The sequence below is a fragment of the Girardinichthys multiradiatus genome, chromosome 20 (assembly GCF_021462225.1).
Source record: "Girardinichthys multiradiatus isolate DD_20200921_A chromosome 20, DD_fGirMul_XY1, whole genome shotgun sequence".
NCBI lineage: Eukaryota > Metazoa > Chordata > Actinopteri > Cyprinodontiformes > Goodeidae > Girardinichthys > Girardinichthys multiradiatus.
Genome location: NC_061812.1, coordinates 19,353,009 through 19,377,828, shown reverse-complemented (window position 1 = coordinate 19,377,828; position 24,820 = coordinate 19,353,009). Strand labels below are relative to the sequence as shown.

The window sequence follows — 24,820 nt, the reverse complement described above, 5'->3', positions numbered from 1 at the left end:
ATTTGGGACACGTCATGTAAATGATAAATGCTCAGAGGCTGCTACTCCTCTTCTTGAAGGGAGTAAGGACACACTGTATGAAAATGTTTTATCCCGACCACGAGCAGCTAAAATAAAAACTGCAAGTCAGTCGAGCTATATTTATTATACCTGAACTGCTGACCAAAGTCTACAGAGTGTGCACAACAAGTTGAAGCAGGTATAGGACATTGCAGTGCAGCAAAGCAGGTTGATGTGTGATCTTAGACCAGTCAGTGTTATGTTGGATAATTAACACAAAGGAGAAGTTATTAAATAGGAACAAGAGGACTGTTGGTGCTGGGGTGGAAATCTGAGATGTTTCCTGATAAGAGTGAGCCTGCTGCTTGCCCCCCACTCACTGTGCTTCACCTTCAGCCTCAAGCTTTTTACAGCTCACCCTCTGCTGCCTGCTGAGCCGTTTCTACATCGGTATTCAAGAAGTTCCCGAGATGTCTTTTTTAAATTTTTTTACAGCTGAAGTAGAACATCTGACAGGTGGACATTTCAATTTGTTACAAACTCATTATAAATATTCAGAAATATTCTGAGTGTAGCAACCAGTTTCAGCCCATTTCTGAAAAACTATGAGTCAACCCTGTCAGAAAAGAAGGGCTAATCTTGGAGAGGGTTATACATCACCTGAACAGGCGACTCACAAAAGCAAAAAGCATCTTCCTCTAAGGACCGGAATAAAGTATATTACCCAAAGGTATTATACAAAAGGTTCACACATCTGTTACACACTCTTGTAGTCCAAATAGCTGCAACAATTATGTGATTTTACTATAAGCCAAGAGCAGCACATAATTAGTATGTTCAAGTAGCTTAAATATTATAATCTAAAACTATACAAACCATATAATTATAAAAAAGAACAGCATTGGCAAATTGTTGGTAATATAAAATAAAAATGCAGATTTAGTTTTGTCAGAAGCGAAGGCAAGGCAGGTTTTTTTTTAAAGCACCAATTATACACAGGGTAAATCATAATATACAGAAGGTTAAAAGACCAGAGATAAGACACATTAAAAAGAAAGACTTTAAATACACAAAACAATGAATTACATCAGAAATGAAACAAAAGAATAGTTAAACAGAGTTAAGCAAATAATGAACTGAGAGAGCAACATTTGACCTTTATGGGTCTGCTGCTGAATAACATTTTTGAGACCAAAAAGAAATGGCCTGGTGTCTTTTCTGCACTAAGCTGGGGGGAATTTTAACCCATTCACTCATGAATATTTTGGACAAACTGACTCATTGACTGTGGTGAAATATGAGAGATATGTTGTAATACTCCATAATCTGAGCTAGGCAGAATCGTGTTGAGGATGAATAAAATGGGCTGAGAATGGAGCCTTGAGGAACCCCAGATGTGAATTTGCTATCTTGGATTTATAACTAAATTAAAACCTTTAAAATGCAGTCTCAGTGTCTGTCTAAAAAGCACTAAAATGATTTAGTTTTAATAAAACTTTGAATTTTATTCATAAACTGATATTTTAATAACCTTTGCTAAAAATGTTCAGGTTAGTTACTGGCCTGTAGTTATTCTTGTTAAATAGGCTCAAGGTTCTAGCTGGCATTTCTGGCTCTGTGTTGGATTGGTTCTCCTCTCATCTGTCTGCATCAGGTCAGACAAGTTTACTTTGGACTCTGTTCCTCTGACTTGTGGGGTCCCAAAAAGATCAGTTCTGGGCCCTTTAATATTTACATTTTATATCCTTCCATTAGCTGGCATCATTTGGACATTTTCTCACATTTCTTCTAACATCTTTGCAGATGACATCCAGCTGTATGTTTCTTTTAAACCTCACCAACTGGATAGGCTGTCCACCCTCATTCAATGTTTGTCTTGGGTCAGCGACTGGCTCGCTAACAATTATCTGGTCTTAAATACTGATAAGACAGTAACCCTGATAATTGCTCCTAGCCATCTTCATGCTAAAATCAATCATACAGTTGCTTCTTTTTGCCCAGCAAGCAAACACAGTAAGAAACCTAGGAGTTACATTTGACACTTCTTTAGGCTTTGACACACACATCCAATCTATTTCTCACTCTCACAAAAATATGTACCAATTTATCTATAAAACGACTGTGAATCAAAGTTTTGACATAATGACAAAAACGCAGTATTTTCCTTTTCAGAAAGATTCAGTGCTTAGGCTACCATTAAATAATAAAAACACCTGCCATTACTGATTCACACCTTACGTAAGCTAACAGAAGATCCAAGTCCAAGAGCTTTAGTAGAAAGCCTGAGGGGCGCCCTAAAAATCAATTTCAACATGTCGAACATTAGCAGATCCACCTTAACTAGCCCCAACATTGCAAACTGCACATGGGTCACAGCACAGTAGGGGGACCCAGGGTTTCTGAATGGATGTGTGCATGTTCACCTAAACTGGTTGGAGCTGGAAACAGAGGATTAATTATGAAGAAAAAGGAAGCTGGAAGCCGACCGCATGCTTAAGCTTCTCAATATTAATGCGACACCATTAAAAGCACAAATGGATTTCACATTGTGTGTTAGTAAGCCGCATGTGCCTCCTATCAATGAGAAATTAAAGTTTAAAGCCTTAAAGGAAACAATCATGACTGTTTTCATGCGTGTGTTAACCTCAACATGCTACAGTCCAGAAAACAGGGTTTAAGTGAGTATTTAATGTGTAATGAGTTTAATGTAGTATTTTAGAACCAGGAGAGTTAAGATCTTATGGTTGACAAATCATTTCAGGCAATCTACATTACCACTTTAGTGGTTTGGCAAGATTGAAGCACTTTGAGCCCATGTTTATTATGGATGAATGGTAAGAGAACCTTTTGCTGCTTAAAAAGGTAGAGACCTGTGAAAAACTATACAGATTTCTTTTTGCTTTCTTGTCTGACTAAAATTTTTTGCAGATCATCAAACAACTGTTAATATCAGACAAAAAGAACCAGAGAAACTGCAAAAAAGCCGTTTTCAAAGGATGTGTGTGTGAGGGAGCGAGAGAGAGAGAGTTACTTTTCACTGAGGTTTTTTTTTTTTTTTTACCTAAAAAAACAAAGCAAAAAAATCATTTGAAAACTGCTTTTGGTATACTTTTTCACAGAGGTGTATATGATCAAGGACAATAATTCCTTTGACTCTCAGTTTCTGGGCAGGAACAAATTTAGAATAAGATGTCCCTGTTCTGGTCTACATTTGCATCATTCTGCAGAGATTTTTCTCATGGAGAGAAAGTCAAACAACCATAACTCAGAGGAGAATCCTTCACTTTCCGCAAAATGTGGACTTTTTCTTTTCTTCCATTTTCTCAAGGGATTGGCTGGTTGAGAGGCAGAGCTTTCTTTTCTGGAAACGTAACCCACCGCAGGTAAGGTTTCCAGCATAAATTACTGTGGCGAGTGATTCATGAAAGTCGTAACCAGCACTGAGATACTGAAATACTTCGTTGAACTCCAAATTAACAAGCAATACCACCAAGTATGTTTTTCCATACTATAACTTACAAAACAAAATTACAAATTATAGCCATATAAACATCCATTGTCTATACCTGCTGCTTCTATACCTGCTCCCCATACTGGGTTGCAGGGGAGCTGGTGCCTATCTCCAGCAGGGGTACACCCTGGACAGGTTGCCAGTCCATTGCAGGGCAACATACAGAACAAACAACCATGACCCATTAGCCTAACAGTCATGTTTTTGGACTGTGGGAGGAAGCCGGAGTACCCGGAGAGAACTCCTGCAGGATGCATGGAAAACATGCAAACTCCATGTAGAAAGACCCCCACGCGGGAATTTACACCATACAGCCCGCCATATAAACATCAATAATGATCGTAATATTAACATTTTGGATTCCCGACTTGAATCTAGTGGAGGGAGCTAAAGATTAAGGTTATGGTAAGGAGGTCTTTCCAACCTCAAATACTTGGAGCTCACTACCAAAGATAAATCGTCACCTTACCAGTGGAAACCTGAAAAAGCAGTTCAGCAATAACAGAAATTGTTTGATTGGTGTAATGTAAAACATTTTTAGGGTATAAATAATAATCAAAGTTTTTAAATAAAATGCAAATAAAACAGCTATGTTTTTAATCTGGTACTCCTTTTACATAGTTTTATTGTCTTTTGAGAGACAATAAAACTTGGAATCTGTGTGATTCGATTGAAATGACTTTGTAAAGCACACTGAGGGGACTCGTTAATTGGTGCTATATAAATAAACTGAATTGAATTGCACTGAGATGCCAGTCTCAAAACAAACTTGTTGGTTTAAAGAAATATGTATTGCAGTCATATTAATACATTTCCTGCTAGATGAGTAAAATATAGAAAATTACTTGAAATCATCAATCATTAAAGAGGAAAAAGTTGATAGCTTCTGAGTTTTCAAGGTGTAGAGAATATGTATGATATCAGGGTTTCTGCCACCTGAACTAAATTAAAGACTCTCGACCTTAAGAAGATTATGACTGAAATTTAAATCCTAAACAAATAAAAAAGCAAAAAACAAAACAACAATCTTTGAATTTGCCTCATAATGGTAAATTGTAACTTGGTTGAATTAAGCTGTGGTATGTGACCTGAGTGCTTTTACACCTACACATTACTTAACTTCTTAACGTGCAGCGCTGAGCTGCAAATAAAAGACAGTAACAACATTTAATCTGACAATGAATGAGCTGACAGATGTAAGGGCAAGTAAATGTATCTTAAGACTATAACAGGTAAAGGTGTACAGATTTAAAGTGTCCAACATTAATGATTACATTTAAATGTGTTTGGTCTGTTCAGACCCTGCAGAAACTCTGAGTTCCTCCAACAGTTAAAAGATCAACAGATGACCCTAGTAGAGCCCAAAGAAACAATGGCAACCATGAAAACAGACAACTGGATGGCTCTTTGTTTTTGCAACAATCTATTATCCTGGATGCGGGGCAATCGCAACTCATGAACAACCGATCCCTTTTGCTGCTGCAGAGTGATGTCAGACTTTTGTCACCATCAGTGAAAACTTGACATCTTCATCATTAACCCCTTTTAATTGCAAGCAACTTCACTGCTTTCACCATCAGGAAAAGGCTTCTCAGGATTAGTCAAGACTCTTTATACTGTCAATGTGTTAATGTAAAGCCATGTAACGTGTGTCAGAGGGAAAAAATCCCCATGTGTAAAAACATGATGTCAACCAGAGCCCAAACAGCACAGATAACTGGTTAATTTGCCTTTATTTCATCTTAGCAGCATGGTCACAGTTGGAAACCGTTGTGTTGTATCTGGTGTGTTGCTCACTGCAGGCTACGGCCCGTCACCAGCTTCATCTGACCAAATAAAGGGTGTTTCTATTTCACACAGTCCTCTGACTTCACATAAATATTTACAAAGTACGCCTCTTGCGTCACATCTGTGACAGAACAGACTGAGCCAGTTCTGCTGTATGCATATTAATTGTAGTTTTCAGTCAGCTCTGCAGGTTAGCAAATCCCAGATAATTTCCAATAACACATACATGTTCTTATTGTTCTAGATGTAATCCCAGCAAACAGTAATTAGCAGTTTCAGTCCACACAGATCTTCAGGCGCAAAGTAAAAAGGTTTCATATAAACCTTCAGGAGCAGATTTTTCTCAAACTCAACAATATTTTATAGCATTTATTGCTTATAAAAAGTCATGACCTTGAAAATAATTTAACTCTGTTTTTTGGCCAACTGTCTCCGAATGCATATAGCCAGAACCTCCAACACAAATAAAGCTAACCTCATTATCCAATAGGTTACTTCAAAGCAGTTGTTACATTAAGTGCTGCTGCTGTACAGCACATTAGACAATGATTGCATTTACAGATTTTTGTTGATGCTCTCATGGAGCAAACAGTGGAAAAATAGCCTGCAAACATCATTCAGTCCTGATTTACTTTATTTTACTTATGTTTTAGTCTGTACTCCGTTTTATTGTATGGTAAAATTGTGACTTTGGTCAACTTTTGTTGTTTTTAAATGTGCTATATCAATAAATCTGACAATGATAGATTACAATTCTTATAACTTTATCTCCCCCGTAACGATAAAGATTTTACAACTGTCCATATATATCAAGTTTAATCTAACCAGCACCGACAAGGAAAGTGAAATAATTATGCAGCCTTTTGAACTTCTGCTCATCTGTCTCTCTTTAGTTAGACATCAATCTTAAACATAGTGAGAAAACATTTAGAAGTGGGAAAAACCACGGCATTGTCACCCAAATCAAATCTTACCTTCTATTCTGCACTTCAACCAAGTCATAGGATGTACTGGTTTTATTTGAAAAATAAAAAGCTTTTGTTTTTGGTTAAAAAAAAAACTACCAAACAAGTTGCCATTTCAGTAAATTGAGTTCAATTTCTACCTTTGTAAAACTAACTAGATGCTACGTTTTTCTCACTAGCACAGCAGGAAATTACAATCTCAAAAAAGAAAGATGTAAGAAAAGAAATGTTTCTGAAATAAATTCTGTTTAGCCTTTAAAAAAAAAAACAAAGTAAGATAACGTATAACTTTTATAAACACTCGTCTGACTTTAGGTATAGATCAGTTTTATATGAAATAGGTGATATAATTACATGTAACTTACTAAAACTGTCATACCAAAAAAGTAAATCCTGGATTACAAATTGGGAGTGGAAAGCGACTATTCAACACAGACCACGAATAATACGAATCATCAAGAACTGCTACAAATTTAGGATTCGTGAGAATTCTTGGCATTTGTTTTCTGGTCCAATCTGTGACACAGTAAGATTCGGTTACAATCCAGGTCTGAGTTCAGGTCTAGTTTTTGCACCCATCAACCATGTCCAAGATTTGTTTTAGGCTTTTAACTGGTAAAAATCTCAAGGATTCATAACTTTCTCCCAGTGACCCATTAGGTCAGAGACATGCATCTGACTGATTGGGAGCTTAATACAAGGACTCCTATCAGCAGCTACTCTAATTAAATCAACTTCAGCAACACGAACACTGGGAAGTACAAGAGATTACAGCCCGTCCTGTCCAGCCTAGCCCAGACCTCCTGAGAACAATGGCCCATAATCTGTCTTAATTCCCCAGCTAATCAACCCCGGGCTCACAGTCTCCTGAGGGAGGGAGCATCAGCTCACATCCACCGCAACATAAAAAAAAGAAAAACAAACTACAGAGGTTACGTTTCAACCTCACCTGCTTTACATAAAGAGCATGGATCACCATTTAATTTAATAAAATCCACATTACAACATTACAGGACAGCACTTCTTTCATTCCTAAGCATAACCAGTAGATCTCAAACCTGAGCAATTACTGCCAATAACCAATGTTTCCTGGAAGCCTATGTAGCACACAAAACCTGACATTATACAGCAATGTAGTCCACTGAGTTACAATGACTCATCAGGACAAATGCTGCAGCAAAGTAAGCTGTGTAATGCTTTAACAGTGTGATAGGTCAAAGCCTTTATTAGGCAATGTGAGAGGAGGCAGGGGAAAGTCAGATGACTTAAAATGACAGGACTTACATCTTGTGCATGACATTTTATCTTATTTTTTTACAAAACATTCAACCTTAAGACAACAGCACCCGAGTCAGGCCTAGAGATACACAATAAACTGAACTGCAAAAAAAACGTTTTGCGAAGCACTGCGAGGATGCAGTATTTGGTATGCTGCTACATTTGCAATGGATTTACACATTGCAACATGCTAATAATACCGTTTAGTGATGCAACTATCAAAGAACCTGCAGCTCATTTTTACCCTCTTTCTTGCTTTGGTCCTGAGAGCGAAATAAAACATCAGAATTTATCAGAATCAAGACAGTAGATGGAAATCGGAATCATCCAGATACAGCCTGGTCGGTGCATTTCTAATTTATTTGGACATTTGGATAGATTATCCCTACTTTTGATACCCAACGTTATATAAATGATCATATCTAAAATGCTTAAGCTCAAGGAGAGGGATAGACACCTTGTGACAGTAAAAAAAGAAACAAGACAATGAGTTTTTCCAAACATCTTATTGCAACGTCAAACAAAACTATCACATTTTCTAACAGTCTATCTAGTAGGTTTGTGGGATACAAAAAACAACATAGTTTGAGAAAAGTTTTTTATGGGTCAAAAACAAGGACTCTGGTATTAACATTTTCTTTGAGAGAAACCACCACCTTCAGACATACCAGTCCTGCCGCAGCTGTCCAACCTTCCCAGTTTGCTTTTAGGCACCTAGTAACACTGTAAGCCTTGTAACAGTTCAAACCAATAGCTAAAGATCATTCTCTCCTTTAATTTTGCAGTAAATATTATTAAGGCATTAAGAAAAACCCAATCTTTACCCAATTTGCAGAATGCCACCCTGCCATCCAAAGATCTTGACGTGATATTGGCCGAAACACCGTTTTTCAAAAACGCATTTCTTTGTGACATTTTTTACGTTTTTCTTGGACATCATGGTTTAACAGATGGGTCTAAAACACCCCAGGAGATGCTCAGTTGGGCTAGAATCAGGTGACTGCGCATTTCTAATCACAAGTATAGGGATTTGTGTTTTTCTGTAGCTTTCACTTGCCACTTTCCCAGCCTGCATTTAAATTTTCATTTGACATGAAACACGAGACGAGTTGCAATATCCATTCCTCTTCACAGAATGAGCACATGAATATTTCTAACCCACAACAGATGTGCAGACATCTGATGCCCTTAAGTGAAGTGTGAGCCACGTAATGACCAAGTGCTCCATGTGACGGATGTGGCATCAGCTCAGTCTTTCCTCCTATGGCTGCAGCTGTTTATCTGTTAATCTATCAACAGAGTGCTCTGAAGTAAACATGCCATCTGGTTCTCTCCTTCATCAAGCATCATCAGTAACAGGTCCAGTACGAGCTGCAGCTTCTTCCTGGAAGGGAATATTATGCCAGGAGTCTTCTAATGAAATGTGACTGATCTGACTTTCCCAATGGCTTCGTGTTGTGCATGAAAGAAGCCTCTCTGACATGCCACGCTGATAAACTGCCAAGCTGAAAAACCCCATTTGTTTTGGGTTTTGGTTGGGGATTAAGAGGGTGGGAATTGAGGACTGCCTTTAAAGATAACATGTATGTATCCATAGACTTTTAAAAAGTGGCTATTTCACAGCAAGTGACAGAGAGCAAAGGATCTGCCAAAGGAAAGAGGAGCAGACTAAAGAGAGCCACGGGGGGAAATGGCAGCCATGGGTGCCCTTGAAATTGCCTGACTCATTACTGCAGCAGCAGCAGCACTGCCGTGCATGGTGATGGCAGAGAGAGCCAACGGTCAGATGCTGAAAAGCCGGAGAGTGAAAGACAGCATGGCTCTTCCCCAGCCACCAGAACACTTCAGAGGCTGCAAGGCTCAGACTCCATTTTCAAATCATCAACAAAAGAGGCAAGAAAGGCAAATATGAAAAAATGCTTTAGCATTTTGAACATAAACCTCCTGCTTGTTGTCTGATAAAAATAAAACTAGTTATATGACTGGCACTGATGGAGAATGGAACATTGACTGACATGTTTGCTGTAGTATGCGCTAAAAATCAGCACTACTGCACAGTTTCTATGTATTCCTAAGCACCTATAGTATGGTCTAAAAGTCAAATCCACAAATATGCATGGATAACAGCAAGCTGCAGCCCATTTCCCCTGTTATCTGCTCCTTCACTGATGTTAGGTAGAGCGGAAACATATCCCGAGGGCGAGCCAACAGCAGGAAGAGCTCGTCCAGCCCTGCAACACGGAGGATGCACACAAGTCATTGGCAGTCCCCGTCATTCCAGTTAAAGCTCAGTGGATGCTGTGGCTTCCATTATATCCTCTGCAGGATCTCACTGTCGACTTCAGGCCACAGATGTTTGGTAAAAAAAAGTGACTCGCCTAGTCCAAACCCAGTTACCTGGCCACTTTCCATGTTACAATTATAAAAAACAACCTACAGCTAGGAGTAGTTTCATGCAGTAATACAGTTATCCGCAAATACAGCGACTTCCTCCTCTGTGCTCCAAGCACAAAACTGCATCTGGTTTTGGTAAATGAAGAAACATCTGATGCAACAGACCTCATAGAGCTAATAAACCCTTGGATCTATTTTTAACAAACATCCTTTAGGTGTTACACAGCATTTCTGTAAGGTTAAAATCTTTTTGCTTGAGAAATTATCTAACTAATAAAAACCTGCTTTGTTCCCCGGTGTGATTATATTAAAAATTCATTCATATTTAATCTGTTCTGGGTGTACTTTAAGTTAAAAATCTAGTAGAGGCCTTTTTAAAATGTCCTAAAATTAAAAGCAGTACATAGACATAATATCTAACAACTCTAATGATGCTGCATCTTATAATTTATAATTTGAAGAACATTTCATGATATAAAATATGGACGATAAAATCCATAATTGCTTCATTCTACAATTTTATGGTACTAATAAATAAAAAAGGGTTATGTAGGGTTTGTGATGTATCAACTATGAGAAAAAAATTTATTTTCATGAAGTTCCTTAAAATTCCCCAAATTTACATAAAGAAGAGACAAAAACCTCACACAACTCTGTGTTATAGAAGGTTATTATTTTATGAAGACTTAAAGATATCAACAAAAAGATGCAGGACACGCAACGGAAGAACGTGCAGAAGCAGAGCTGACAGGTTATAGTAGAGAGCCTTTGTGATCCACAAATATCACCATTATGGTTATGGTGGAAATCCAACACTTTCTTTCCCTTTGCGTGTGCTCCGGCACAACGCTGCATTGGTTCTTAATAAAGGCAGAAAAGCTTATAATGCACTGTGTCACAGGGCCAATTTTTACCCTTTTGTCTATTTTTAATAACAGACAAATTATTTCATATCATTTCATGTGAAAAATCAATTATGGCATGTAAAAAAATAAAATTTGCTTCAACAATTCTTCTCATTTGTAAGCCAACAATCTGTAATTTGTAAAATTATACACAGTAAAAAGACAAACAATTCTAGTAATAAGCAACATAAGCTTATCATTTGAAAATGATTTAATATTAGCAAAAAACGGAGTCTACCCCACCCTAGTTAAAAGTGCACTTTTGTTTTTGGGACTCTATATTCAAATAATATTCCGTGCAATCCCACATGATTGCCAGATTAGATCCTATTCCAATCAGAATGCATTAGCTCCAAGTGAAATCTCTGCACCCTGATCCATACAGCAGACTCGCAGACAAATCCTCTTCGATCCTACTGTAATATAATTCATGTGCAAGCAAGCAATTATGTGCTGGGGGCCTGTTTGCCAGGTGTGTACACATCACCATGCAACAATAGTGGGTTACATGAGAAGGTGGGTTAAAGCGTTAAAGTGTAGGCACTTACGTGGAGGAAAAGAACGCAAATCAGCAGGATGTAAAGCTCTCAACATGACAAGGCTTAAGGCCTGAGGTCAACGTAGTGACATGGTAGGCTTAGGAGATTACATCCTGAGACACACACACTCCCTAAAAGCACGTGTTGTTTGTCAGCTCGTCAACACAGAGTAGTGGCAGAGAAGGCCTGACGTAACAGATGGGTGACATAACTGAAGCCCTATGATAATCAGTATTTTACCAATTTTAATAAAGAAGAAGGTTCTCAGTAACAATGTACAGGGGTTGGACAATGAAACTGAAACACCTGTCATTTTAGTGTGGGAGGTTTCATGGCTAAATTGGACCAGCCTGGTAGCCAGTCTTCATTGATTGCACATTGTACCAGTAAGAGCAGAGTGTGAAGGTTCAATTAGCAGGGTAAGAGCACAGTTTTGCTCAAAATATTGAAATGCACACAACATTATGGGTGACAGACCAGAGTTCCAAAGAGGACAAATTGTTGGTGCACGTCTTGCTGGTGCATCTGTGACCAAGACAGCAAGTCTTTGTGATGTATCAAGAGCCACGGTATCCAGGGTAATGTCAGCATACCACCAAGAAGGACGAACCACATCCAACTGGATTAACTGTGGACGCAAGAGGAAGCTGTCTGAAAGGGATGTTCGGGTGCTAACCCGGATTGTATCCAAAAAACATAAAACCACGGCTGCCCAAATCACGGCAGAATTAAATGTGCACCTCAACTTTCCTATTTCCACCAGAACTGTCCGTCGGGAGCTCCACAGGGTCAATATACACGGCCGGGCTGCTATAGCCAAACCTTTGGCCACTCATGCCATGTATCAGGATGACAATGCACCAATACACACAGCAAGACTGGTGAAAAATTGGTTTGATGAACATGAAAGTGAAGTTGAACATCTCCCATGGTCTGCACAGTCACCAGATCTAAATATTATTGAGCCACTTTGGGGTGTTTTGGAGGAGCGAGTCAGGAAACGTTTTCCTCCACCAGTAACACGTAGTGACCTGGCCAATATCCTGCAAGAAGAATGGCTTAATATCCTTCTGACCACTGTGCAGGACTTGTATATGTCATTCCTAAGACGAATTGACGCTGTATTGGCCGCAAAAGGAGGCCCTACACCATACTAATAAATTATTGTGGTCTAAAACCAGGTGTTTCAGTTTCATTGTCCAACCCCTGTATATCATATCCATTTGGCATGCACACACACACATTTTGCATTTAAAATGAAAAAAAACTTTCTTTGTCTGTAAACATGCTCTATCCAGAACTCCTCAAGTGGCTGTTTTAGCATCGCCTGGTTCAAATTCTGTAAAAGATTTCCTATTAACCAATTTTTGCTATCCGATTATTAAACAGATTAGCCCTACTCTGTATTGCTGTTAAGTCAACTGGAAAAGGCTGAAATTTTCACATGTTGATGTTAGAACTTTTATTTCAGCTGCAAAGGCATCCTTTGGTACAAATGTTCAAAAGTACGCTTAAGGAATGCTGTTATTGCATTTTAGGCATTAAAATGTTTATTTTCTTATTAAAAAAATTATTGTTTATTCACATTTTTTCATGCATTTCTATTACTCATAAAATAAGCTAATAAATAAAATAGTTCTATAAAAATAAAAGAAAAGAAAATCACAAAAAAGTGCCAATTTATTTATCCGATTACTTGATTGATCATCAGAATACCCGATTACTAAAATAATCGTTAGCTGTAGCCCTACCAAAAAGGCAGCAGCACAGTTACAATTCTAAAAAACAGTAAAGAAATGTAATTTAAATTCAAAACACTAGTCATATAACCAGATTTGTTGCATAGTTTATAAATAACACACTGCAGAACATCCATTGATGGGACATTGTGTCATCAATCTTATGTTGTTAAAAAAGAAAAGACAGCTATGATGGGGTGATGCCTAAAATTATTTTGTAAACAAATAAATACCAATGACTGGGGATGACACACAGGGACATCCTCTTACCTGTAGCATAAAGTATACAGTGATGAGTAGGGAGGCCAGAGTTAGTAATGGGTCTCAGTGATTCATAGTGATACACACTATCGAGCATCCGGAGACAATGAACAGGAGGATTCATTTAGATCACCATAGTCAATTATAGGTAAAATAAAGTTGTTTCCACTAATTTCTGTTTTAAAAGGAAAAGAAAACCAAGACTAGTTTGTGCAATAAAATTCTAAATGAGGGTCCCAGTTTTTTGAAATTATACTAAATATGTTCCTTAAAAGACTATGGGTGGTCAATTAAAAATTCTAGATATTTTAAAGTATATACAGACTCAATTTGTTGACCATGTTTTGTTAAAGGTTTTTTACAAAGTGCTCATCTTGCAGACCTTGAAGTGGTGAAAAACATACATTTTGTTTTATCAGCATTTAGGACAAGCTCCAAATTACAAAGTTGTTCTTGTTTTCTATAAAAAGGCAGATTGAAGCTATTGGAAGGCCTCAGCTGGAGTGGCTGCTGTGCAGAATAGGCCAGTGTCATCTGCAAAGAAATGAAAAGCTGAATTTGGAATATCCTGTGAGAATATTTATGTAAATGGTGAATAATAATGGGCCAAGTACAGAACCTTGAAGAACACCCTTTTTGACTTGTAAAAACTTCAGAGGGAGAACCTGAGAAGTTTAGGTTCTGCTGGTTTCCAAAACAACAAACTGCTCGCTGAGAAAACCCAATATATGAAAAACATGATTAAAATATTATGATCAACAGTGTCAAATGCCTTCAAAAAAAAAGAAACACTGATTGCTGTCGAGAGCTTAAATTACAACATTGATGACCGTTGCAGTTGTAACAGTACTGCAATTTCTGCAACAACTTGATTGAAATGGTGACAAAAAAAAGAATTCATGGTGATGTGAGAAATTATTTTACCTGTTCACTGACCAATGATTTAAGTAGATTTACCAGAATAGAGAGTTTAGGCAGTGTTCTGCATCTGTATAATGAGCCTGCTTCGAGAAAGACATCTATTCTAAGAGTTTCATCATAGTATGCTTTCTGTTTATCACCTTTCACAATAACAGACAATAATATTTCCTTGTTAGCTGTACAATAAGGAATAACTTACACCACACCACCTTTGCACAGCTGATTCAACTTGATATTTACACAGGATGAGTTAACTAAGAGCTGTTTACATATCTTATAATGCAGACTGGTTGTTTAACATTTCTTCATAACAAACGACAAAACTAAATGTAATGTTTCTTTATTAGGGATAAGTATGCTTTTCTTCCTTTGATCAGATGAGATTTTAGTTTGTTGGTAGCAACAGGTTATAGGTTTGCCTTCATTTTTGAACACTTCAAAATGAACATAGTGAATGGGATTTTAAACTGAAACAGCCTCAACACAGCAGCTCTTATTTTAACCATCTAAGACTTTATTTTCCATATGTTCTTCCAGGGAATTACTTTCAATCTGGGAAAAACATGACTAGCTGAAATATTATAGGTACTCTGATGGAAATAAAATGCAACACCTAGGTCTGCTTTGATTCGTTTCTTGCTGATTTGTTTGCTTGTTGTAAACGGCTGAGTAGGGATGCGTGCTCAGAGCTGCCAGATTCCCTGTATGACATTTTCCAACTCTGTTCTGAAGGCTGAGTTTAATGTTTGACTCAGCAAGCAGCTATAGCTTGTTGTGCTCACTGTAGAATGATTATTACTGTAAAGAATCCAATTTAAACAAAAATTTATTTTGTGCACCACAGTATTTTTGTCAATGTAGCCACACATCCCCCTGAGCTCTCTAGCCCCCTGTGGATGCAAAGGTGAATTACTGATCCTGTAAGTTTCCCAGTAATAGGTGATACCAGTATCAAGGTCTACCAGGATTTTAAATAGTTCTGGTTTAAGGCTGCAAGACATTTTCCATCATATAGTTCTCCTGGTTTAAAGTACTTTTAATTAGATGAAAGAGCCTGAGTGACTTAGGTTTTTTCCAGCTGGATGGAGCATAGAGTAACAGTGCCGTCACTCCCCTACCAGTTACTGTGCGCTGCCTGTCAGCTGGCTGAAAAGAGGGCTCCTACATGTTTCCCTTGCTAACAAGAGAAAGAAAATATTTGTGGCACAAAAAAACGCTGGCAGGAGCACTTCGCATCAACATGACTATACCAGCTAACTAACACATTAAATTTAAAATAAACACATTTCATAGAGTATGAAAACTGTAAATCAATATGCTGCATTACTGTAGCAGCAGTTGGAGCAACAAGCTTTTCTGTTCTTAAAAACAATCACATTTTTAGTGCAAATATTGATACTGTATTGTGTCATTATGCTGTGAGATACTCAAACTCATGGCTGTTTTTAAGCTCCCGTGTTTGTTTAGGCCATCTTTAAAAAGGGGCTCAGGTATGAAAGTGAGTGCTTTATGCTCGACACCCCGTATACATATTTGAAGAAAAGAATTAGCTCTTGAGTTGTCTTGCTGTCCGAGTTGACAAAGACAGCCAATCAGGCTAGCCTACACCACTCCCTTATACAAGCACTGAAGAAGCGTCCGCCAGTTTTAAAACTGTTTTTGCGGTATACCAAACATCCCTCCTCACAAACAGTGACGGATCGCAAATGGTATGTGGGAGCTGTGACCAACACCGTCCAATGATGCTTCAGTGGGTATAAGCACTGATTGTGTAATTTCCAATCAGTGCTTAACTAAAAGGACTACTTCACAGCTTTTAGGGACTCCAGACAGCAAACGTAAAGTCATAGTTCCAGCTGCAAAATACTCAGATGTTAAAAATTAACTGGATAACGCCATGTTGAACAGAGATTTATGAAACCTGTTTGTGGAAAAAGGGGAATTTTCCATGTTTGTTGGCATTAAGACCACATAATAGATGTGTGACATTGTGAAATCTTCTGCCATATTTTGTACAAGGAGGCACATTAGAGCTGTCAAATTGATACCTCCATCAGTAGCTGCATAATGTTCCCAATGCTACTCGGGCTGCTGCCACTAACAGCAGGCAGCAGCAGACAGTGATCGACTATGAATCACCTCTGAAGCAATAGGGGAACATATAAACTGGTGGCAGAAAACACATAATATGTAATGAAGGGAGATGATGAACAACACTTAATGGATACACTGCTGGAAAAATGAACAGTGAAATTGTTTTTGTGCGACCTGGGTGTGTTCTCTTTGGTTCATTCTCCCCAGGACAAAACAACAACTACCCTGAAATGATTTGAGAAGTTAACATATGAGTTTTTTTCAGAAAACATCTCAAATATTCAAAAGATGAGCCACATCCCCCAAACAAAGGCAAATTCAGAAAACATAGGGAGGAGAGGGAGACAGCCAAACTAGTCTCGAATACCAAACAGTTCAACAAAAAGGGTCAAAGTTCTGGCTCTCTTCCTATCAAATCCCATGTTGATCATCAGTGAACTTTCCCACACTGCAGAAACTCTTACGGTTTATGCCATAACAGGCCATCAAGCTGCCTTGGCATGTGACCCTGTGGCCACATTATTGCTGCAAAGAGATCTGATTGCTGTCGCTCTTTAACACATACTCATCATATTGTTTTGGCATTTAGCTAAGCACTGTGAAGCCTCATGTTAAGTGAAGTTTGAGCCTGGAGGCAGAGCTCACACACATCAGTTTCTATTTGACACAAAGCTCCTGTCTGTTTACTGGAAACAGAAAATAAAGAAATGTGGAAGAAAACAACACACCCACTATGAGCTGCCTCCATCACATGTTTATGTGTCGAGTAAGAATTGGACGTTGCATAACAAAACGTCCAAAGAGGCGAGTGTATGCCAAGCTTATCAAGGGTCAGGGCGGTTTCTGATGGGGCCTGTGCGTTCATACTCTCTTTCAGCATTGTGGATCTGGGTAAGCATCCAAGGCCCTTGCCAGAATATAAAATGCCAAATCACCACCTTGAAAAGAAGTCCAAGCAGCGGGAGGAGCTGGAGTCCAAGAATAGAGCAGCATGTTGTGCTGGGCCTAATTACTTCTGTTCAAGGATTTCACAGTTTCGACTTTTCTAAAGCCTGCCTTACAGAGCCTGATAGGAAACTAAAGATGACAGCACTGACATTCACAGTACTCACTTATATTCATGCAAAAGGGAACAGCTGTAGCTCTGTTCTACCCACCAAATTTACAATGCTTACAGGTTATGTTTCTGACTTACCAAGATGTTTGTAAGTTGAGTGTCTAAAACCTTTAGTTAACCCTCAAAATGTGCAAATTGATCATGACACAAGTATACATTGTATGTTTTAAAGTGAATTGGGACTTCACAGATGTTAGTCTGAATAAAAGTTGTATGAATTAATCTGTACATAAAGAAAGAAAGCAAGGGGATGGGAAAAAGGTGCAGATAACTGTATCTCATACAGTGCTGCACAAAAAAGTATGTTCTGGATGTTGGCTGCTTTTTAATCATTTTCACCTCAGAACCTGACCATTTCTGAAAGTTCTGCTAACTTTGATCAAAGTCTGGTTAAATCTAAGCCCCACAAGGTCTACAGAAAGTAGCTTAAGTAACTTATTAACTTTCAGTTCATATTTTTCTTCAAAACTTAAGTTAAATAAAACTGGTAACAGAAGGTGGTGTTTTTTGGCTCTGGCTTGCGAGTCCATTGATTTTCCATATAGGTTATTGAACTTTAGCGCTTTCTTATTGTAGGCAAAACAATATTTTTGGAGCTCTTGCTTAAAAGCAGGAATCAATAGATAAAAACTAAGTCTCAGGTAGAAAGAGCTGGTAGGCTCTCTTTTATCCAATGTTGTGATTTTATTTTTGTAGCAAACAAGCCAGCTTCAGGAGCCAACATTTAAGACAACTTTTAGGCTTAGCATGGAAAATCCAGATGTATTAAAGCGTTTTATGTCCTTTGATTTGAGAAGAATTTATGCGTCAGGTCTTCATTGGATTTCTTTTGTGTATTTCTTAAAATACGTTAACTTTTAGATTTCCTCTGCTGTAGGTTGTTTTAGAATCATTTGTACCATTAATGTGCATAAAGTTAGAGAAAAATCAGCCAAAGTCAAAAGACAAACTTTTAAAACAGTTTGAATTCGTATTGGGAACCATAGATCAAGACCACTTTACAAGATTACAGAACAGTGTGTCTCTGCAAAAGAAATGTTAAGTAAAAAAAAAATCTGCTGGTGATTAGTTGGACGATTTTCAGCTATGTTGGTTCTGACCGAAGCTTTTCCAATCAGTAAATGCATAACAACATTGCTCTTATTCACTGGTTCTCAGAAACCAGTGTCTTTTATGTTTTAGATCCGTCTCGGCTCCAGCACACCTGATTTAAATGATTGCATTCCTTCCACAGCATGTCATCAAGTTCTGCAAAAGGATGTTAATCACCCATTCATTTAACTAAAGGTGTGCGGCAGCTGGGAAACACCTAAACATAACACATGCACACATGCAGGACAGTGAGCCCGGAGGACCAGGGTTAAGACACAATGATCTAAATCAATAGCGGTAACAACGCTCTTCTTTGTAGATGGTGTGACTGAGGCAAGAAGACTCAAAAAGTGTAAAGAGTTTAAAAACGTAGGAAAAGGAAACTACTTTCTACAGAAATATGTCAACCTTTCATCAAGGGTGCCACTTAAACACAGAGAGACATCAGCAGATAACAGGATTGCTGCAATTACTGCAAATTCCTCATACCCCTCTTGGGGGATCACAGGCCAGCTGGGAAATGTAATGCCCCCTCTGAGCTTGACTGAGCGTAGTAGACCTCTAAATGACATGACGGCTGTTATTCAGCAATCCTGTTCCCTCATCGGATAGAGTTCATAATTCAGTCACACAGTCTGCTCTCTGATTCAGAGCGCCAGAGCAGAACGAACCTCTCCATGTCCAGAATGTATTTTTAGATGATTCAAAGAGGGCTGCATCATGAATAGTCAAAGGCTGCAGCAATCTCCGAGATGCAGTCTGTGCACCGATGAAGTAACAATGTTGGTCATGTGGTTTTGACCTGACTGGCCAGTATACATTTATTACGGGTTTTCTGTAATAAACAAAGAGCCAAAATACATAAAAGGCTTAAATATATGCATAAATCCTCAGCAATATTTGGTCAAATGATCATTAGCAATTAGGGGTGCACCGGTTGCAGTTTCCTGGCCGACCACCAATTACCAATCTTAAAAACGCCTGCCCTGCAGATTCTGATTTTGGCCGATACCGATTTTTTATAACTGACAATGAGAGGCGTCATAAGGTCACAATACACCTTCAATGTTCCAGTCTTATGTTGTCAACAGTTGTGAACCACACATATGCAGACATGACCTGGTGGGCAGGTCTGTCAGTCAGCCCTCTCTCAAGGCAGAGCAAAACGGGACAATTGATGATTTCCAGACCCTTGCAGAGGTGGATAAGGTTTGTTTCACATGCAAGTATATGCCGATTACCGATCACCCAAAATTAAGGAAATCGGGGCTGATCAACCAGTGCACCCGTATTAACAATATGTGCTTCTTTTTGTAATTATTAAGATGCATGTGGCATAATTCTGGCTGGATATCGGAGCATTAACTTCATTTCAATGGGTTGGTTTCTTAGCCTTGATTCTGCTTTTAGCCTTAATCCACAAGTTTCAGAAGGGGCTGCAGTCAAGGTTTTCCAGAAGCATAAGGAGTTCAAGTAGATCATTCTTTGATCTAGTTAGATGGTTGAACATATTTGGTGTTCCAACAGCAAAGATACGCACAGATAAGAAACACAAATCAAAATGAGTTTTGCAACAGATAAATCAAGACCCAAGCTAAACCCCATTTAGAATTTGTGGAATATGCTAAAAGCTTGGTCCATCCCCGTAAACTAGTGCTGAAACAATTGTTTGAATTATTTGTCAACTAATTTAGTAACTAATAATTCTTAACTGGAGTATATAGACTAAAACATGCAATTTGCTGAATGAAGAACTCAGAGCAGTAATTAGGTCAAAAATTGTACAAAGTGGCATAGCTTTAGCTTCACCTGGTTCAAATTCTGTATAAAATCTATTAAAACACCTTTTGCTTATTATTAGAAAAAAATAGTCTACACATTAATTGATTTGTAAAATAATCATTAGTTGCAGCCCTACTGTAAACCAATCAATTTAATAAATTCCACACCTTCTGATTCTGACAAGAGTGGTTAAATACCCGGGCTGAATTATACCAGAACCTTGAATTCATTGCCAACAGCTGAGTTCTAGGTACAACTTGCCAATAGAAATTCAACCAAATAGTACCGCTTATGTATATAAATGAGCCAATCTGTGTATTTTTTAACCCTGTGTAAATGGGAGGAAATTCACAATAAATCCAAACTCGTGCATAAAGTCCTATATTTTCTTTTTTTTTTATTCACTGAAGTTTTTTGTTGGTAGCACTGTTGCCTTGCAGCAGGAAGGTCCTGGGTTCGAATCTTGGCCTGGGGTCTTTCTGCATGGAGTCTGCATGTCCTTCCCTGTGCATCCTCCAAAAGTCCACAAATATGACTGTTAGATTAATTGTTTTTGTTTAATTGTTAGATTAATTGTTTAATTGTTTTGTTAATTGATTGTTTTCAACGAGCATCCTGACAGCCAGAGAAGCCAGCTACTCTGCTGAGTAACAAAATAAGCATATTCACAACCTGCATCTTTTCTTCATATATAAAAATGGGCTGCACGCACATACATACTGCTACTTTATCCTCATTTTAATTTCATTTGAAGTTTATACATTTATAGTTAATGTCCGTAGGTATGAATGGGTGTGTGCATGGTTGTTTGTCCTGCATGTCTCTGTGTTGTCCTGTGATGGACGGGCGACCTGTCCAGGGTGTACCCTTCTTGTCACCCCATGACTGCTGGAGATAGGCACCAGCCCCCCCGCGATCCTGCAAGGATAAGCGGGTATAGACGATGGATGTTTGTTGCATGATCACGCCATCGGGAAAAAAAAGAAAAAAAACGTTCAAAGTCCAAAACTAATGAGATTCACAACCATGATGAGTGTATGTAAACTTCTGACCGGATCGCTACATAGGTAATATTAGGCATGAAAACTGGGAAGTATTAGAGGGGACAAAGCTGGAATGTGATTTCTATGCATACTGAAGCAACAAAGGAACTGGATTAGGAGCTTTGTTTCACAGTTATTGGATGTTGGCTCAGTGGGAAAGGAATTATTCAAACATGGAGGAAAAGGAAAAACACTGAACCATTCTTGTTCACGTGGAAAACTCGAACCAGCATACAAAGATATGAAACATTTTGAGCTTTTTAGGAGGAGTTTGTGTCCTTGCAACCACTGATCCTAGATGTGAAAGGTAATAAATTATCAAGGGGCCAATGCATGTCACTCCTTTCACTTCACGAGCACTCTAAATCTGCCAGCACATTCAAATTTCATGTGCTATTCAGTCGAGATCTCTGAACTGAGACAAACAAAATTTCTTTAAAATTTTAAACACTACTGGGGAATGGATGTGGCAGGAAATGTTGGGGAAAAAGAAAGAAGAGCTGACGTGGATCAAAGGTACTCTGGCACTTCTGAACCTTGAACACTTCCTGTTTCAAATATGACAACACACCAGTGGTAATATATTGTGTAATTATATTGTAATCTTCAGATTTGATTTTATCTGTGATTATTTATGTTTACTTGATTAAAATTAAATTTTTCTGCAGAAATATTTTCTATAGGTACCAAAGATTAAAACAGGCAAAACTTAAAGTTCACTTTTAGTGAGAATTTCATGCCAGATCATTAACACTTGCTATTAGAGCAGAGGTGATGCACCGCTCAGGATTACAACCCGATTATTTCACAGTGGTTACCACTTTAAATCCATACAAATCAACTTTGATGAGATTGTTTACTCTTTGCTCCTCCAGAGACTGAAAAACCGAAGTCCCTGTTTCACTTCAGTGATTTGATTAATATTTACGCCAAGGTTAGCAGATTTTATTTAAATGTATTTTCATGTAAACACAAGAAAACGCTGATTTTCAACATGAGCGGATGAGTTTAAACGTTGTGTTTGCAAACAAAAATACCAACTCCTGTTGTATAATCTGAAGTTAACAGGAAATGTGGACTGTGGAGGAGTTTAAACTCGGAGATGACGGAAACTGAAACGCTGAGAACTAAAGTTTTAACTTTAAACACACCAGGCAGCTCCCGGGGGCTGAAATGGTAAAAGTATCTGAAAACAAAACAAAGTAATCTTTATAAATAAGCTGCTAGAGTGTTTTTTGCTACAACTGACCTGAATCTCCTCGTACGCCTCGTCAATGGTGGTCACCTGGTGCTGCTCGTGCAGGGCTGGCTCGTCACAGAAGAAGCACACCAGGCTTTTGTCTGTCAGGCAGAAGAGCTTGACCTTCTCGTGATCCTTGCAGGGATAGGAGCTTCTCTGCGCGTTCAGGATGGCGTCGAGCGGAAAAGCCGAATAGCGCTCCACAATGTTGGACAGCTTGAGGCTCGGCGACAGGAGCGGATCGGCGAAGGTCCTCCGGCACTCAGGGCAGTCCCGCGTCCCGTGCGGCTCCTGTCTGCTCCAGTGCTCTGTGATGCACTTCCTGCAGAAATAGTGCTCGCAGCCGAAGCTGACGGGGTCCTGGTAGATGCTGAGGCAGATGGAACAGAGGAGCTCGTCCTTTAGACAGCAAGCCATTTGCAAAGGCAGACGCTGTGCGGCATCTAAAAGGACAAAGTTCTGTAGCGGAGCGCACTAGTTTAACCAGTAAGCAGATGGTTCACGGCCATGCGAGTGCAGACTGAGAAGATCTTCAGGAGTGTTCAAAATGAGTGTTTATGACACCGCCTGAGAAAGGAAAAGAGAAAATACGATGCATTAAATCTTTAATCTGAGACCAGATTAATCTTGTTTAAAAAAAAAAAAAAAAGAAAAGTATTAATATTAAAAAGTAACACATCAACTAAATGGAGTTTGATAAGAACTCATTAAATATTAAGTATTTTTATGAGCTTCACAGGGGCTGCTACAGATCTGAGAATACTTGTATTATACATTTATCACAAGAGCCATTAAACCAACAGCTACTTATAATCTTAACTATTATGATAAAAGACAAAAAATAAAAAGCTTCCTACTTCTAAAAGCCAAGTATCACATTTTGTTTACAGTCCCTCTTGATATGATGCCTAACAGAACATCCCCTGGACTTTTCCATATTTTGTCACATTAAAACCACAAACATCAGTAGGTGTAGTTGTGACATGATTTATGAATGGATGAAGAGCATCAGTGCACATTATTTTTCCAAGTAAACCATTCCACTGTAGCTAAGCATGTATGTTTGAAGTAGTCATCCTGCTGGTAGGGGACCATCCCACTCACAGTCTTTTCCAGGGCTTCGTCCAGGATAGTCTTGTATTTAGCTCCATCCATTTCATCATCATCTCAGACAAGAGAAGCACATGTCTGATTTGTTCCCAGATCTATATGATGTAGTGTTTTCTACCACATTTCTGGAGGATTCAAAAAACACAGAGGTCGCTCCAATTAACATTTAGGCGATTTATGGAGCCAGTTGGTTGCCCTGCATTTTATTTAAGGCGGTCAGAGTAAAGGGGGCTGAATACTAACACACACTTGACATATTTTAATAAGAAAGAAGTGAATTGTCTCCTCTGGCAGACAACTTATTTATACAATGTATAGCATCTAAGTGTTCAGCGCTGATAAAATAAAACCCGCAGTAAACTTTCACATTGACAGCTTCGCCCTTACCTGCGTCGACACCTGAAATGGTCGAAGCTTTTAAGGAAATAAATTTTCACTTTGCCAAACCACTTCCTCGATTTAGTCATTTCCCTTCTCGTTTAGCTTTAACACCAACAATAACCTGCCAGGCGACCAACAGGCAAACACCTGCAGCCCTGTCCTCTGTTGCAGTCGACCTCCCTTCCCGGTGTTAAGGAGCTTTCATTTTAAATGCCCCTTATCAAAGAGTTTTCAACAGCCTGGAACACGCTCTTTCATTTTGTTCCATCAATTAAAAAACTACCCCGAGTGAGACATATACTAAAGTGACACATGCATTATTTACTTAACCAGCTCGATTCGATACCTAGCTGGATCTGGAAACACAACAGACAAGGCAAAAAAAAAAAAAAAGCTTCAACAGGAGGATGAAGTACACAATAAAAGGAGCAGCATTAATTAATTAAACCTGTTTATTAATAATATATAACCTTCCTTAAACAAAGATGGTGTACATTCAACTTTATATGACATTTTCAGGAACAAAAATGAAGAAAAGCGGAGGAAACAAGCTTTAACCTACCGACCTCTCTGCGGCGACATCAGCGGTTTCAACGCGAGTGTCTTTTCAGGAAGAAGATCTACACACAGCGGCAACAGACGATACCAACTGGGTCAAAT

At 38.6% G+C, this 24,820-nt stretch overlaps 1 protein-coding gene across 2 annotated transcripts in view; it reads right to left on the bottom strand.

Moving 5' to 3' along the window:
* Positions 1-24,820, bottom strand: part of trim62.1 (tripartite motif containing 62, tandem duplicate 1) — a 55,687-nt gene extending 30,867 nt beyond the window's left edge. The window contains exons 1-2 of one of the 2 annotated variants that reach the window (XM_047348319.1): positions 24,727-24,820; positions 22,679-23,236 (exon numbers count right to left, since the gene is read on the bottom strand). In XM_047348319.1, the coding sequence (XP_047204275.1) occupies positions 22,679-23,086 (408 nt within the window). In that variant the 5' untranslated portion in view covers positions 23,087-23,236; positions 24,727-24,820. Of the gene's footprint in view, positions 1-22,678; positions 23,237-24,722 lie in introns of both variants that reach the window. The other variant, XM_047348317.1, reaches the window with a different exon arrangement.